The 17,969-nt window shown below is 44.9% G+C and overlaps 1 protein-coding gene across 1 annotated transcript in view; it reads right to left on the bottom strand.

Moving 5' to 3' along the window:
- SMAD3 (SMAD family member 3) overlaps window positions 1-17,969 on the bottom strand; it is a 205,110-nt gene that overhangs the window by 15,369 nt on the left and 171,772 nt on the right. The window contains exons 7-8 of the mRNA XM_030189793.1: window positions 17,049-17,186; window positions 10,031-10,175 (exon numbers count right to left, since the gene is read on the bottom strand). Of these exons, the coding sequence (XP_030045653.1) occupies window positions 10,031-10,175; window positions 17,049-17,186 (283 nt within the window). The remainder of the gene's footprint in view (window positions 1-10,030; window positions 10,176-17,048; window positions 17,187-17,969) is intronic.

The raw sequence follows: 17,969 nt of genomic DNA, 5'->3' as shown, positions 1-17,969 counted from the left end.
GAGTGCTCCTTCCTCTGTGATCACTGCTCCTCAGTTTACTTCGTCCACCCGGCATGACAAGAAGGAATCTGCTCTCGCTCTCTCTCTCTCTCTTTACTTTTTCAAATTGGAAAAAAAGAGCCCACACTTTAACAATGTAGGCTTCAGGAGGAGACCTGGAGAAGAGAATCACTTCAGCTGACCCAAAGGGCCATACAGGTAGAGGCTGACTAAAGCCAGGATTCTTGGTTTCAACCAAAACTGAATCAGCAACCAAAATTTGTTCTGTTTCAGCTGATAGTGAAACCAAAAACGAAACCTTCTTCACTCCCCCCCAAAGCGGGTCATTAAAGACTGCCAGCACTAACCACCCTCCTCCTGCAGAGACCAGGTGTCAGTGTCGCCACTGCTGGGTGTGTGTGTGTGTGTGGGGGAGGGGGAGGGTTGCTACCACTATCCATCATCGCAAACCTGCAGAGTTGGCCTGGATAGACCTGCCCCACCCCGGAGGGCAGTGTGTTCCACTGAGCCAGCCCCCCACCCCACCCACATGAAGACCCTCCCTGGGCCTTCCATTAACGTCCCTCGTAGCCTCTTCGGGTCAACAGCTATCCCAATTGCTCCTGCCCCTGCTGGTTCCTCACAAGGACTCTCGGCAGTTATTTTGATGGAGGAACTGGCAGGGGCAGGAGCGATTCGAATACCTCCTGCTCTGATGAGGCCACTAGGCACCAGAGAATATAAAGGTAGGCCTGGGGAGGGCCATCAGGTGGGCGGGGGGGGGGGGGGGGAACAGGCAGTGGCTGCAGGGGCTGGGGGCCACAGGACTCATTCTGGTAGGGGGTGGGGAAGTTTTGGTTTCAGCTGAAAAGGCACTTACATTTTCCACTGAAACCCAAACTTAGACTTTGGGCCAGTTTCAGTGTCAAAACCGAACCTGAAATTCAGGCGACCTTTACACACGGGGGCACCAGCAGGTATCGCAACAAATAGCGCTAAAAACACACTTCACCCAACAGGCACTAGTAGCACTGACATGTTACAAACTGGACAAGGCTACAAAGTCTATTTCAAAAAGCCTCCCCCCCCTCAAAAAGAAAAACAAAACAGAACAGAATGCTACCTGTCAAACATGGCCGCCATTCAGCTAGTAAATCCAAGGGGCAGAAAATCAGCACTTGCGGGTTTCAGTGCTTCAGTAATTAAATGTGTTAACCCCCCCCCCCCCCTCCACCGGATCACTTTGTAACAGTGGAAGAGCTTAGCAGTACGAGTTTCTCTGACCTTCAAGATGCTAGGCTGAAGGAGGACAATTCGCTTCATTAAAATAAAAAAAGAAAGAAAATATGTAGGAGCTACAACAAGTGGAGGAGTAGCCTAGTGGTTAGTGCAGTGGACTTTGATCCTGGGGAACTGAGTTCGATTCCCACTGCAGCTCCTTGTGACTCTGGGCAAGTCACTTAACCCTCCATTGCCCAAGGTACAAAATAAAAAGATGTATATACTATTTAAACCACTTCGAATGTAGGTTGCAAAAACCACAGAAAAGCGGCGTGTCAAGTCCCATTTCCCATTCCCTTATGACATCACAATATCAGAAGTGAGCCAAGTATTGGGCAATCAAGCCATTGTGACATCACTGATGAGGTTGGCTCTTATTGGTGGAATGAATGGAGGAGTAGCCTAGTGGTTAGTGCAATGGACTTTAAGCCATTGTGACATCACTGATGAGGTTGGCTCTTATTGGTGGAATGAGTGGAGGAGTAGCCTAGTGGTTAGTGCAGCAGACTTTGATCCTGGGGAACTGGGTTCAATTCCCACTGCAGCTCCTTGTGACTCTGGGCAAGTCACTTAACCCTCCATTGCCCCTGGTACAAAATAAGTACCTGAATATATGTAAACCACTTTGAATATAGTTGCAAAAACCTCAGAAAGGCGGTATATCAAGTCCCTTAACATGGGCTGGTCTCTTTCCACTATAGTCTTCATCTCTGAAAAAGCAACTGCAACAGTTAGGCTGCCCTTAATCTGTATAAAAAGTAGACCTGAACATTAATGCTGGTATAAATTAGGCCCCTGGAAAGTACACAAGAGTAAATTACCATTCGTCCAGATTCCCCTGGACATGTCCTCTTTTTCAGGGGACTGTCAGTCCGGGCATTTTTTTTACCAGCCTGTCTGTTTGTCCGGGTTTCTGGGCAGATGGATCGGCTGACGGACCTTCTCACTCACTCTCCCTGGTGGTCTAGTGGCCTGTAGCTGCTTCTTTCAAATGGCTGCTGAGACTTCAAGCAGCGGCCTCACAAGACTTTCGTGGTTCTTTCCTGCCCCCAAGAAGGGGGAGAAGGGGACAAGCTGCATATGTAGTGGGAGGGAGTTGACCTGCTGCTCATGAATGGGAGGGAGAGAAGAGGAGAACCTGCACGTGGATGGAAGGGAAGGGAGAGGAGAGGGGGGACATGTTGTGCATGAAGGGGAGGGAACAGGAAAGGGGGTAATGCAAAACATGGATAGAAGAGGATGGGAGGAGAGGAGAGGGTGACATGCTGCTCATGGATGTTTCCTTTTTTGGAAATGTACATATTTTCTAATTTTGTATTTAGCAGAGTACGGAAGAAAATGAATTTCTGTTACTTTTACCAATATTTTCACTGCTTATGGTATCTGGCCTTCTTGGGGGTGGGGGTGAGGGGGGGGTAAAGGTGACTATGCAGCAGGGGGCAGTGCGAGGCCAGGAGCGGGGCTGCATTTTATTTTTTGTGTCCTCTTTTTTCCTGTCTCTGCAAATATAGTAATCCGAATTACAGAGGTTTATAAGACTCCAGCTCGATGGTTCTTGTGGGCGTTTTCAGCTTTCTCCATAGTGATAGTCATTCTATGAGCTCAAAACCAGAATCATCAAAATTCCTTGTAAACAGCTTCTCTAGCTTGGGGGTTTCTGACAACCATAACCATAACTCTAGAGAGGTACCAATTATTTTTAACCTAAACTCACACCTCTGCAATGACCCTGGCTCACCACAAAAAATAAATAAATGTTTAAAAAAAAACAGGGGAAACCTTTCTAGGTCTCTATCCCGCCATAGCATCAAGTTCTTTATTGAACTTGAATTACTCAATCAATCTTTCCACTGTTGGCAGGCAACCGGGACTATGAGATGCATCCTAAAAGCTTCAGAGTTTCACTGCCTTCCCCTTCCGTTCTGGATTGGAACAAGCTGCAATTAAGAAATTATAAAGCTGCTTTAGGTCAATATCCCATGTCATTTGCCGTTTAACGCATGTCAATAGGGCACTAATGTAGCGCATTACTATAACAGAGCGTGTTAAATGCTTGTAAAGCAGCTCATTATTATGTAAATCCTATAATGTGATTTCACTTTATAGCTAGGAAAATAACCCCTACAAAAAGCTGGGTACATTCCAGGAGCATCGGACAATGTGTGGTGTGCTTCCTTCCCCCTCCCCCACTCACCACCTGCATTCCCCTGATCAGATGCCCCACTCCGAAGCCTCACCCCCAAAAGTCCCCTCCCCCCAACCACATGAGTCTACCATCATGTCTCTGGTATTCTAGGAGGTCCCCAGGCCACAGCAACCCCTGTCGATCCTGCCCTTGCTGGCACCTTCAGCCAATATAGTACCTCTAATGGTAGTCTTGTGGTACATATAAACATGACCCTTAGAGATATATCAAGCAAATGAAATTAAATAAATAAATAAAATAAAATACATGCATACTGCAAGACTACCACTAGGGGTGCCATACTGGCAGAATGCACCAGGAAGGGCATGAGCAACTGGGGATTGCTCCTCCTGGGGACCGTCTAGACTACCAGGGACATAGTAACAGAGAAACATAGTAAAAGTCAGCTGATAAAGACTTGCACAGAGGGTAGGTTAAATGGTCATTTCTCTCAAAGGAGGAGAGTGAACAGTGGAGTGCTGCAGGGATCAGTTCTGGGACCGGTACTATTTAACATATTTATAAATGATATGGAAATCGAAACAATGAGTGAAGTGATCAAATCTGCAGATGACACAAAACTATTCAAGGTTGATAAAACACGTGCAGACTGTGAAATATTACAGGAAGACCTTAGGAAATTGGAAGACTGGGCGTCCAAATGGCAGATGAAATTTAATGTGGACAAATGCAAGGTGATGCACATTGGAAAGAATAATCCGAATCATAGTTACCTGATGATAGGGTCCACCTTGGAGGTCAGCGCTCAAGAAAAAGATCTGGGTGTCGTTGTAGATAATACGCTGAAATCTTCTGCTCAGTGTGCAGCGGCGGCCAAAAAAGCAAATAGGATGCTAGGAATTATTATGAAAGGGATGGTGAATAAGACCAAAGACACTATAATGCCTTTGTATCATTCCATGGTGGGTCTGCACCTTGAGCATTGCATTCAGTTCTGGTCGCCGTATCTCAAGATAATAGCAGAATTAGAAAAGGTTCAAAGAAAAGTGACCAAAATGTTAAAGGGGATGGAACTCCTCTCGTATGAGGAAAGGCTAAAGAGATTAGGGCTCTTCAGCTTGGAAAAAAGACGGCTGAGGGGAGATAGGATTGAGGTATACAAAATCCTGAGTGGTGTAGAACGAGTAGAAGTAAATTGATTTTTTACTCATTCCAAAAGTACAAAGACTAGGAGACACTTGAGGAAGTTACATGGAGATACTTTTAAAACAAATAGGAAGAAATGTTCTTCACTCAACGAATAGTTAAGCTCTGGAACTCTTTGCCGGAGGATGTGGTAATAGTGGTTAGCATATCTGGGTTTTAAAAAGTTTGGACAAATTCCTGGAGGAAAAGTCCATAGTCTGCTATTGAGACAGACATGAGAAGCAACTGCTTGATCTGGGATTTGTAGTATAGAATGTTGCTACTCTGAGATTCTGAATGGAATCTTCTCACTCTTTAGGATTCCAGAATCTTGCTATTCTTTGGGGATCTACGTGGAATGTTGCCACGATTTGGGTTTCTGCCAGGTACTTGTGACCTGGCTTAGCCACTGTTTGGAAAACAGGATACTGGACTGAACGGACCATTGGTCTGACCCACTATGGCTACTCTTATGTTCTTATCCAGTCTACCCAACAAGATGCCCAGAGTTGAATCTGCCTCTCTGCACAGGTTCCACTTCTTCATGATTTGACAGTGGTATACTTAATTTCAATTTTGGGGCACAGAGTGTAGAAATCTGCCTGGCACTGATCCTACTTCCAAACTACTGGAGTTGCTGTTTTTGCCACTTACGGGAGACCCAGACCATAGTCTGTCCAGCATTGGTCTCACTTCCCAACCTCTGAAGCTGCCATCAAAACTCACTATAGTTATGAGGTCATTGAAGTTTTGCTTTAATTGGATTCCATCTTTTTTTCTATCTAGTGATCTTCTGTGTTTATCCCACACATTCTTCAATTTCATCACTGTTTTTGTCTTCACAGTCTCCCGCGGGAGGGAATTCCAGGCCATGATGGTAGGCGCACAAGGGTCAGGGCGATCTTTTGGCAGGGGGGCAGCTTCTGAGCAGAGAAGTACAGGCACTGAGCAGGAGGGGGGTACAGGTATTATTCAGGGGATGGGGCTTATGATAGGGAGGGGTGTGTGGTAATGATCAGGAGTGCAAGGGAGTAGAAGGTGACTAAAACTGTTTTTTTTCAGTTTCAGCTGAAACTGAACCTGTGGCCAAAATTCACTGCTCAGTTTCAGCCAAACCTGAAATCAGTGTAGCCCCTGAATGGGTACAGACCCCATATCCCTCCCTCTTCTGCCACCACTGCACCCCCCTCCCCCAAATCAAAGAAGCTGCCACTTCCTCTCTGCACCCCAAATAGATGAAACCCCCCCTCCCAGACCCACCCTGGGCCTACCATACTGTTCTGATGGGCTAGTGGTGAGTTGGGGCAGTCAAAATGGCAGCCGCAAACTCCAGTGGCACTCTTGCAATATTGCTGCTGGAAGTCACGGCAGCTATTTTGGGATTGGAATTGGCACGGGTAGGAGCGGCTGCAGAGATTTCTCTGCCCTGACTAGCCACTAGACCACCAAGGCTTATTCTAGGCCTGGGGGAGTGCAGAGGATGGCTTTTTCTGTTCAGTGGGGAGAGGGTGTTCTTTTGGTCTGGGAGGGTGCCACGGGACATAGCAAAAGATTTCAGCTTCAGCTCAAATTGCAGTGGCATTTTTGGCAGAAACCAAAACAAGGCCGAATGCCAATTTCGGGCTGGTTTTGGTGCCAAAGCCAAAATGCGATCATCCTCCACAGGGGATTTAAGATCATAAGAACAGCTATACTGGGTCCAACTGATAGTCCTTCTAGCCCAGTATCCTGGGATGGACAGCACTGTGGCCCCTTTAAGATGTGGCTCACAAGCAATACTATTTACCACAGCTTGGTAACTCCCCTGGTAAAAAGCTCATCTTTAACTGCACCTTGATAACTTCCCCCCTAAAATGGGAAGTTCAAAAAAACAGCTGAATTATAAAAAGTACTGAGGAAGGTGACCAGAATGATATAAGGGATGGAACTCCCCCCCACCTGTGAGGAAAGGTCAGAGATTAGGGCTCTTCTGCTTGGGATCCTATGTTAACTTCTCTTTGCTGCAACTTCTCCAAAATAGCTGGAGGACGCAGCTGTTGCACTTCCATCCAAAGCTACAAGGATCCACTGCCACAGGCAAAGAAACGCCAAGGGTGAACCATCACAAAGATGAGATTTTAAGACAATGCATCTACAGGGTCTAAATCTATGTAACCCTGGTCTCACCACAAGTTCTGGGCACCAGCTAGCTCTTCAGATCAGGTACTCGAAACCAGGGCCACAAACAATAGTTCTGCTTTTACTGAGCTGGGCGCAGGCTGGGGCCAGGCTTGATTCTAGTAGGCCGTAGGATTTTTAATGACATAAGAGTAGCCATATTGAGTCAGACCAATGGTCCATCTAGCCCAGTATCCTGTTTTCCAAACAGTGGCAACATTCCATGTAGAACCCCAAAGAATAGCAAGATTCTGGAATCCTAAAGAGTGACAAGATTCCATGCAGAATCTCAAAGAGTAGCAACATTCCATGTAGAACCCCAAAGAATAGCAAGATTCTGGAATCCTAAAGGGTGACAAGATTCCATGCAGAATCTCAAAGAGTAGCAACATTCCATGTTGAACCCCAAAGAATAGCAAGATTCTGGAATCCTAAAGAGTGACAAGATTCCATGCAGAATCTCAAAGAGTAGCAACATTCCATGTAGAACCCCAAAGAATAGCAAGATTCTGGAATCCTAAAGAGTGACAAGATTCCATGCAGAATCTCAAAGAGTAGCAACATTCCACACTACAAATCCCAGGGCAAGCCACACTCTATTATTCCTTTAATAGTCTTAGAGCAAACTGACTTCATTCACACTCCAATGAAACTCTCCACTCCAGGTTTTATGTTAAATGCAAAACACAACTTTACTGGAACACTTCAACAAGCAGCTATCCAAACTTCATACTTTTTCTTGTAACAACAGCTGAGAGAGGTTTTTGTGCCAATTCAAGACTTTTGGTGAAAAGTTCTAACTACTGAATTAATAGTCTCTTGAAAATCCGAGGGTATTTAAATGTTTGCAGTACCAACCAGTCCTCTAACACCCATCCTTTCAGGCAGAACAAATCCAAGGCTGAGGCTTCCCGCTCCTTCCGAGTCAAGCTGTCCCGCTATGCTTTTACCCAGCTGCCGGACCCACTCAGGATCAGACCTCCCTGTCCGTCCTCTACCTCCAGAGCTCCACTTCTTCGAGTTGCTGCCTCTGGCCTCGAACAGGCTCTTCCTGTTCTGCTTCCGGGGGAGGGGGGGGGGTTAATCCTTTCTACTCACCCGGAGCTCTCCTCACTGTTACTGCTTTTATAAACAGCAACAATTTCTTAGTCTAGCCTTAGGTTATTGAGCCTGATTAGGTTACCTCCTCGCTTCGGGGGTCCCGGTGGGAGTGAAGGCAACCAAAGACCATGTGCTCTGTAATCGCCTAACTTTTATAACATTCAAACTCCACCCCAACTATGACGTCCTGGTCACTTGATCTCCCAATATCTGGAGAGTTCTACACACCAATTCTAGTAATCCCCTGGGGAATTCCTCATACCTTCTCCTGTCCAGTTTATCAGGGGATTACATCTAGAAAGATTTAAGAGTAGTATTACTTTACCAATGGGAAAAAAACCCCCAAATACAGTATAAAATATTTGCTTTTCTTTGGAGCCTCTGAAAGGATGCACAGAGTGAAGGCAATACAGGTAAATTCTCTGGCCGGAAAATTGATGTTGATAACTCCCCTCCCACTCCCCCCGGTGGCAGTATGCATAGGTTTAAACAAATGTAGTTGTACATACAGAGGAAGGAAGAACTAAGTATGCAAATAGTGAGGGGGGATATGATTGAGGTCTACACAATGCTGAATGGTGTAGAATGAGTAGAAGCAAATCGATTTTTTACTCTTTCAAAAAGTACAAAGACCACGGGACACTCATATAGTAACATAGTAGATGACTGCAGAAAAGGACCTGCATGGTCCATCCAGTCTGCCCAACAAGATAAACTCATATGTGCTACTTTTTGTGTATACCTTACCTTGATTTGTACCTGTCCTTTTCAGGGCACAGACCGTGTAAGTCTGCCCAGCACTATCCCCTCCTCCCAACCACCAGCCCCACCTCCCACCACCGGCTCTAGCACAGACCATATAAAGTCTGCACTATCCCCGCCTCCCGCCACCAGCTCTGCCACCCAATCTCGGCTAAGCTCCTTAGGATCCATTCCTTCTGAACAGGATTCCTTTATGTTTATCCCACGCGTGCTTGAATTCTGTTACCGTTTTCATTTCCACCACCTCCCGCGGGAGGGCATCCAAGCATCCACTACTCTCTCCGTGAAAAAATACTTCCTGACATTTTTCTTGAGTCTGCCCCCCTTCAATCTCATTTCATGTCCTCTCGTTCTACCTCCTTCGCATCTCCGGAAAAGGTTCGTTTGTGGATTAATACATGAAGTTACATGGAAACATTTCTTCACTCAAAGAATAATTAAGTTCTGGAATTCTTTGCCAGAGGATGTGGTAATTGGCAGTCAGCGTATCCGAGTTTAAAAAAGGGTTGGACAAGTTCCTGGAAGAAAAGTCCATAGTCTGTTATTCAGATGGACATGGTGGAAGACACTGCTTGCCCCGGGATTGGTAGCATGGAGTGTTGCTATTAATTGGGTTTCTACCAGGTACTTGTGACTTGGATTGTCCACTGTTGGAACCAGGATACTGGGCTGGATGGACCATTGGTCTGACCCCCGTATGGCTATTCTTATGTTCATAGACACCAGGGCTTTAATGAATGAGACATGAGGTTCAGAGAGTGGGAGACACATTCCTTATGAGTGGGACTCTGCAACTCTGCAGGCAAAGTCAACCTGCCACCAAGACCGGATTTAAAGCTCCATCCGGCTGTAATCTGCACATCTCCAATTTACACAAAATACTTAAAACTTGTTCAACTCTCTTCCATCATCAACAAGAATCACATTTTTCTGCCTTTTTGATCTGCTTGGGGATACCCTAAGCATAAATACAGACAGTCACAGCATGTGTAAATTTACAGCACACACTTCTAATAGCTCTGACAAACGAATCTAAGCTGTAGCCTTTTAGGACCACCTGCTTTCAGCACCCGATAAAGGAGATAAAAAGACAGACAGTAGGCCAGGGGATGTATATGCTCATAAAAGTCTAACAAGGTCCATTTTTAAATAAAAATAATCCATCTTCAACTATCTAGAACCTACAAAACAAGCATCAAGACATCCTAGAAATACTGTTTTGAGTTAAATCAGTAAAAGTAGGACCAAAGAAAAACAAAATGAAAAAAAATTAAACAATTAGCATTGTGCAATACGTGTTAACAAACCACTTCAGTAGGCAGACAGAGCCTCATTTCCTGAGCTATAAAATGCTAATTCCACGGATAATAAGCACAAATTTGCTGTATGGTAAAATAAATTGAAGATGTACGCACTGACCTGTATTCAGCACCCCAGCCCTTGACGAAGCTCATTCGGATCGTGCACATGCGGGTCAGCTGATAAACCGCTTCAAAGCCTTGATTCACAGACTGTGCCAAAAGAGCAGCAAACTCCTGGTTGTTAAAAATCTTCAAATTACATCCTAGGAACAGAAAAAAAAAAAAAAGGATTGATGCTGTCAGTCAGGTCACTTCAGGAACATCACTACATATTTTGGGGTACTTTTACTTTATTTATTTATTACATTTGTATCCCACATTTCCACACCTATTTGTAGGCTCAATGTGGCTTACATAGTACTGGAGAGGCCTTTGCAGACTCCGGTGTACTACTACTACTACTTATTTCTATAGCGCTACAAGGATTACGCAGCGCTGTACATCATACACAAAAAGAGACAGTCCCTGCTCAAAGAACTTACAATCTAGATAAGACAGGCAGACAGACAGAACAATTAAGGGTAAGGGAATAAAGAGGTGAGGATAAAAAGGACTGGGCAAGTGAGCAGTGGTTAGGAGTCAAAAGCAGTGGTAAAGAGGTGGGCTTTAAGTTTGGAGTGGAGGAGTAGCCTAGTGGTTAGGGTGGTGTACTTTAGAACTGAGGAACTGAGTTCGATTCCCACTTCAGGCACAGGCAGCTCCTTGTGACTCTGGGCAAGTCACTTAACCCTCCATTGCCCCATGTAAGCCGCATTGAGCCTGCCATGAGTGGGAAAGCGCAGGGTACAAATGTAACAAAAATAAAAAAAACAGCCAAAGACGGGTCTAGATGTGCAGGCTCAGGAAGCCTAGTCCAGGCGTGAGGTGCAGCAAGATAAAAGGAACGGAGTCTGGAATTAGCAGTAGAGGAGAAGGGGACAGATAAGAGAGATTTATCAACGGAACGGAGTACCCGAAGGGGGGCCGTAGGGAGAGACAAGAGTAGTTAGATAAAGTTCATGTGGCACAGCCACATTAGGGAAGCATACAACGGAAGTGTTATGTCCATTACGTACTTTAGTTTTGTTGTGCATTAAGCACTTACCCCAACCCCCCTCCCCACCAATGTCCAGTGGGAATGGCTTCTGCCACTTAAATAGAACTTAACTGGCAATCTGAGAATATTCATTTGGGGGGGGGGGTGGATAGCCGGCTATCTCTTGCCAAATATTGGCGGCCAACACATAGCGGCTAACCAGCTATATCACATGATATTCAGCACATCGTCGGCTAAGTCTGGCAGCCAAATCGGGCCACCCAAATAACAGGCCTATTTTCAGCTGCCAGAGACTTAATTTTCCAGCGCTAATATCAGTTTGGCTGGTTAAATAAAAAATAAACCAGATCTTCAACGTTGGTCACCAGAAACAGCCCGGCATCCCAGCATTGAATATCTGGCCAGTTAGTCAGGCTGCCTCCCACTGTCTGAATATCGGCCCCTCAGTGTGCAGTTAATGCACGGAAACAGGGTGCTGCGTGACCGGGTTTAGGGTTTCTCGGTAGTTTGTCTATTTCCGTGTGTTAAACTGTGCATTACTGAAGTTTTCTGTCAAGGGGCCTTGCATAGGCAGGGAGTTAGCATGTTACACTTACCGCAGGCTAACTAGCTAACATGCAGTTAATGCGGGGGAACTTAGCCCCTCCTAAACAGGAGACAGTAAAGCACTGTCACATTAACTGTGGCAAGGTACTGTGTGTTGTCATGTGGTGGAGATGAAAGTGGTAACGGAATTCAAAATTGTGTGGGATAAAAACAAAGCGGTCCTTTTACTAAGGTGTGCCGAAAAATGGCCTGCGCTGGTGTAGACACATGTATTAGGCACGCGCAGGCCAAGTCTGCAGCGCACCTGCAAAAAAAGGCCTTTTTATTTTGGCTGAAAATGGACGTGAGGCAAAATGAAAATTGGCGCGCATCCGTTTTGGGCCTGAGACCTTACCGCCACCCACTGACCTACCGGTAAGGTCTCACGCGTTAACCGGACGGTAACTGTCAGCGCACATAGAATGATAGTTAGCACTGAGCACTGGAAAATAAAAAACATCTTTTTGGTGCACATAGCGCACGCGTGTAAAAAATGAAATTACTGCCCAGGCCACGCGGTAGCCGGGCAGTGGTTCAAAACTGAAGCGCGCAGGACGTGCGTACACACCTACGCAGATTACTAAAAGGGCTCCAAAGGAATCCTGTTTAGAAGGAATGGATCCAAAGAACCTTGGTGGAGACTGAGCACCAACACCAGTAATTGAAAAGCAAAGTCAATACTGGGCAGACTTCTACGGGGTCTGTAATCTGATCGTGGCTGAACAGATTTGCATGGGCTGGATTGGGGCTAGGGAATGGGGCTTCGATGACAACTTCTGAACTTTTATAACAAGGACTGTGATGGGCAGACCTCTACGGTCTGTGCCCTGAAAATGGCAAGGACAAATCAAGATCAGGTATAGATATGGACTAGCACATCTGCCGTATGTCATGAGTTTATCTTTTTGGGTAGACTGGATGGACGGTACAGGTCATTATCTGCCATCACCTACTATGTTACCAGAGAGCTGGCATTAGAAAATGCTGATTCCGCCTCCACTGGGGTGCCGCGTAAAATCTGCAGCTATCGTGTGATATATTCCCACATTATACTGCAGAAAAACTAAAAGGGCCCCTTTGTGCCTATAGGAAAATTAAATATAGAGCCTTGTAAAAGTGTTCACTCCAATCAGAAGTGCATTAAGTGGCCCTTTTACTAAGCTGTGCTAAAAAGTGGTTACGCTACTACATGGGTTCAGGGGTGTAGCTATGGGGGGCCATGGGGGCCTGGGCCCCTGTAAATTTTGTCCGGGCCCCTGGTTTGGCTGGCGGGGGTCCCCAACCCCCGCCAGCCAAAGCCTTCTGCGTTCACTGCCCGCCCCCTGCTCTTCTTTCTTCTTGCTCCTCCTGTGCACGCTGACGCTCAGCAGTCTCCGGCGCAGCCACGTTCGCTGCCTGCCCCCTGCTCTTCTTTCTTCTTGCTCCTCTTGTGTACGCTGATGCTTACACAGGAGGACCAAGAAGAAAGAAGAGCAGGGGGAAGGCAGCGAACGCGGCTGCGCCGGAGGCTGGCGCTGAAGAAGGCCAAAGATATTTGTTTGTGAGGGGAAGCGGCAAGGAGGCGAGTTGAGGCGGTGGGGGGAAGGAGGCGAGGTGAGGCGGTGGGGGTGGCGAGGCAGCACTCAAAATGTGCCCCCAACCTCAGGCTCTGGCCCCCTCCCACCATGAGGTCTGGCTACGCCCCTGCATGTGTTTCCCGCGCACTGAGGCCACTTTTAGCTACATTTTCATCGTATGCCCCCTCATTCCTTCATTTGAAAAAAGCTCACCTCCTGTACATCAACACCACTGAGGTATTTAAATGTCTCTACCATATCCTCTCTCTCCTGCCTTTCTTCTGAAATATAGATATTGAGGTCTATAAGTCTTTCCCCACATGTATTATAACAGAAACCACTGACCAGTTTTGTACCACCCTCTAGACCGACTCCATCCTGTTTATATCTTTCTGTAGGTGTGGTTTCCAGAGATTTATACATGGGCAGTATCGCCTCCTTATGTACCCGAGAACACTTCTGGCTTTGACTGTCGCCTTTTCTACCTGTTTGGTCACTCTAACATCATCAGACACAATCACCCCCAAGTCCCACTCTTCTTTCATACACAGAAGCACTTCACCCCCTATACTGTACCGTTCCCTTGGCTTCTTGTCACCCAATTGCATGGATCTGCATGTCTTAGCATTAAATCTTAGGTGCCAATTATTGGACCATTCTTCCAGCTTCGCTAGATCCTTCCTCATGCCATCCACACCCTCTGGGGTGTCCACCCTATTACAGAGTTTGGTATCATCTGCAAAGAGACAAACCTTACCAGACAGTCCCTCTGCAATATCACTCACAAAGATGTTAAAAAGAGCTGGTCAGAGGAATGATACCCCTGCGGTAACATAGTAACATACAGATAACATCCTTTTCCTTGGAGCGAACCCCATTTACCACCTCCCTCTGTCTCCTTCCATTTAATCAGTTTTTAACCCAGTCGGTCACTTTAGGTCCCATATTGAGGGCACTCAGTTTATTCATCAGTCGCCTGTGCAGAACCGAGTCAAAGGCTTTCCTAAAATCCAAGTACAACTACATCTAGTGCCCCTCTCACGTCTACATGTTTATACTTTGAACATGAAAGAACAACTATAGAAATCTTCAAAAAGTAATAAAAAGTATTAGCTCCAGTTCCAAAAATGAATAAGGTTCATTAAGTTAAACAGAATCCAACTGGGTGCAGTCACAATGGTGGAGCGGATCTGAAATACTCCTGGGTGAAGGATCGGGTTGTATCTGTCATATGAAATAAATTTAAGGCAAAGGTCTAAATGTGCTGATCAGGTCAAACTGAGAGAAGGCTTTAAGGAAATTTCAGTGTGTTTTAATAACCTTTGGGGCACTGTAAGGTCCATCACTGTAACGTGGAAATAGTTTAGCAACCATCAAACTTTTTTTGTCTGGTTTTATGTTTTTGTTTTTGATTACAAACCGTCTGAAGGGAGCCTGTTTTTATCAATAAGACAGTTTTGCTGCAAGGGCTGTTGCAGGATACACTCCTTGTTAAATACCTTTTAAATAATAGTAGCCTCAACAACCCTGAGGCGAGTGGTTGACTTTTAAAACCTAAAAGGGGTTTACTATCACAGGCTTCTACAGAGCTGAAAAAAACATCAGTGGAAAACTCCTCTCCAGATGTAGAGAAAAAAAACACTACTGGAAAAAAAAAAAAACAGTCAATGGTGCCAAAAATAAATATTAATAAATGAAGTGTCCAAAATAAGTTATTGTTAGTTAGTTCCAACGAACAGAGCAGAAGCAAAAAAAGGGAAAACTCTAGCACCTCATAGCTTGAACTGCTTGATGCTCCAAAGAAACCATGGTGCAATGTTTCCAAATCTCTCGTTACGCTTCCACGCTCAAATCCAACAAACCCCAGCAATTCAAGCTAAGTGGTGGCACATTTTCCCCTTCTTTTGCTTCTGCTCTATTTATTGGAACTAAGTAACAATCAATAACTTTTTTTTTTGGACTGAGTGTGGGCTACACTTCATTTATTGATATTTATTTTTGGCACCATTAACTTTTTTTTTTCAGTAGTGTTTTTTCCTCCGTCTGGGGAAAATGTTTTTCACTGCTGTGGTTTTAGAAGTCAACAACTCGCCTCGGAGTAGTTGAAGCGTCTGTTATTTAAAAGGTATTTAACAAGGAGTGTATCCCGCAACAGGCCCCTGCAGCAAAGGTAAAACAAGTGGGCTTTATATGTAGCTTTTGCCATCCATAGTGGTGTCTTAAATAAGACACAGGCCATTCATTCAAAATCAGTAGCTATTAGTTATAGAGTGTGCTAAGGCTTAAAAGATTACTTTAAAAGAATAACAGAGGTCGCTGGATGAAACTGGAGAACATGTTGACGGATATAAAGCTTTTTTTATTTCTTATTTTTCATTTACTTTTTAAATATTCCCCGGGGGCTTATTTTCTGAGGGAATGGCCTGGAAAATAGTTTGCCACTTCTTTTCAGATTCCAGAGCACAAGGCATTCCAGCTACTCCTTTCCAGGTAGCTTATAGGGAAGACGACTCATGATTCCTATGATATTCTTATGCACCTTATATGCTTTATATTCTGAAATTCTTATTCTATTAACGCGAATGTCATTGTAACATTTTGTAAGCCACATTGAGCCTGCAAATAGGTGGGAAAATGTGGGATACAAGTGCAGCAAATAAATAAATAAATTATAACTATAATGGAAATAATTTGTTATAAGAGGGATTATTTCTTTGGTCTGTATCTTACTGTAATCTACCTTGAGCCACCTCGCTGAAGTGGAATAAAAACATCAATATTAGACTCTAAAATGTTTTAAGTTTTGTATCCCCTTGGTGCTAGAAGTTTTTTTTTTTTCTCTCCTCCTTCAAGCTCAACCTCCATCCCCATGTAGGTAAAGAAACCCTGGGGAACCCCACTAACTACCCTTCTCCATTGTGAATACTGCCCATTTAACCCTACTCTCTGTTTTCTATCCTTTAACCAGTTTTTAATCCACAATACGACACTACCTCCTATCCCATGACTCTTCAATTTCCTCTGGGGTCGTTCATGAGGTACTTTGTCAAACGCCTTTTGAAAATCCAGGTCCACGGGGGGGGGGGGGGGGGGGGGGTGGCAAGATGCACAATGTCAGCTTTCTTTGCACCCTCCCCCACAATTGCCTTGGTACACTGTCACTTTGCTTTGCCCCCTCCCCAGTCCCCAAGGACCACGCTCTGTCTGCCCCCACCCCTCCCAATCATTTTGCTCTGCCCCCTTCTTCATCCATGGGCAGCATCAGCTCTGTTCACTCTCTCCCTCCCCCTCCCGAACTCGCACAAGAAGAGGAAATGAACCACTGCATACTGGGTCACTTACTCCTCTCCTGTGCTGGCTCAGAGCTGACTCTGTGAACCACTCGGACTTCTTCTGTATGCATCTCTTCCCTTCCTTCTGTGCTTTACACATAAATGTAAATTAAATGTCCTTTTTTTCCCTTACCATTTGATGATATTGTTTTTTTGTTTTTTTTACATCTTAGATGAACTAATTTGTAAGCTAGGCCTTCCTCCCCCACTTTTTAAATTCTTCTGTCTGATTTCTGTACAAATCTTTTTACAGTTTGTAAACTGCTTAACTGTTACGACTTGCAATATATTAAATAAAATATGAGCTGTGAGGAAGTGACCTGATGGCAGCAGTTCACTTTCTCCTCTTCTTGCTGTCCGAGCTCAGCGGGGGAGGGAGAGAATGGACAGAGGCGCTGCTTGCCCATGGTTACATTGGGAATTCTGCACAAATTTTGCGCTGTGTGCCGCTGTGCAGAGTTCCCCTAAGGAGCACAACAGGCAAAAGGGTAGTAGGCTGAGAGTGAACATTTGGCACAAAGTAAATTTTAAATTATTTTCCGCCAGGGGAACAAACTGCTCGATTACCTGGTGGAATCTTGCAGACCGTTGCTGGGTGCCAGCCATAGCGTTGGTTGCAGTTAGGAGACTGGACAAAAATGGCGCTGTCACTCAGGCACTCGGCAAACACCTCCCCACCGATGTAGTACAGCCTCACTCCTCTTCCTAAGAAGCAGAAGACACAAGCTCAAGTAAAGCACCTAACCAAAACCAATGGAAATGCTCCTAGTCCCTTGGGTGGATTCCTCCCCAGCCAAAGTGCTCTTCTGTGGTGGTCTGATATAAATAAGCAAAAGTAGTGAACAGCCAAGGACTAAGGACATCCAGGTTAAAGACTCCTTCCTTTATTATATACCAATCAATAAAAACAACACATCTTGTGGATGCATAACCAGACCATTTTTCCTACTCCTGGAACCCAGTTCTGAACAGCAGCACTGCATGAGAGTCAAAGGCAAAAGTACTGATAGAAGAGCATAATCTGTTGTGTACCCCATACAGTGAATACATTTTTAAAAGCATCAATCTGTAAGTTTAACAGGGTTTGATATTTCTGAAAAGTAGGGAAAGTGAACAGAGTCCGTTCTGCAAAGGTGCTCAGTATAACCTACATCCTGCCAACTGTCAAGAGCTTTAGAGTCCTCTCTCCTAATTGTAAGAAATAACACCCATAAAGGTACAGGTTGTAATAATATCAGAAATACACACCCATGAGTTAATATTATGAGGTTATAAACAAACACCACAGATTACAAACCATCACTAATACACAGCATTGTCATACACAGACATACACATTGCTATCTAGTAACGTTAAGATGTGTCTTTCCTTGTCAAAGACTAGTCCACAATTTCATCTACCTGTACAACAATAGCAGCCTTCTTGTAGAATTAAGATTACTTTCTGCTTTATTTGCATAATATGTATGCTTTCATTTACGTTTAATA

Source organism: Microcaecilia unicolor, chromosome 1 (assembly GCF_901765095.1).
Source record: "Microcaecilia unicolor chromosome 1, aMicUni1.1, whole genome shotgun sequence".
Taxonomy (NCBI): domain Eukaryota; kingdom Metazoa; phylum Chordata; class Amphibia; order Gymnophiona; family Siphonopidae; genus Microcaecilia; species Microcaecilia unicolor.
This window is presented reverse-complemented; position numbering and strand designations above follow the sequence as displayed.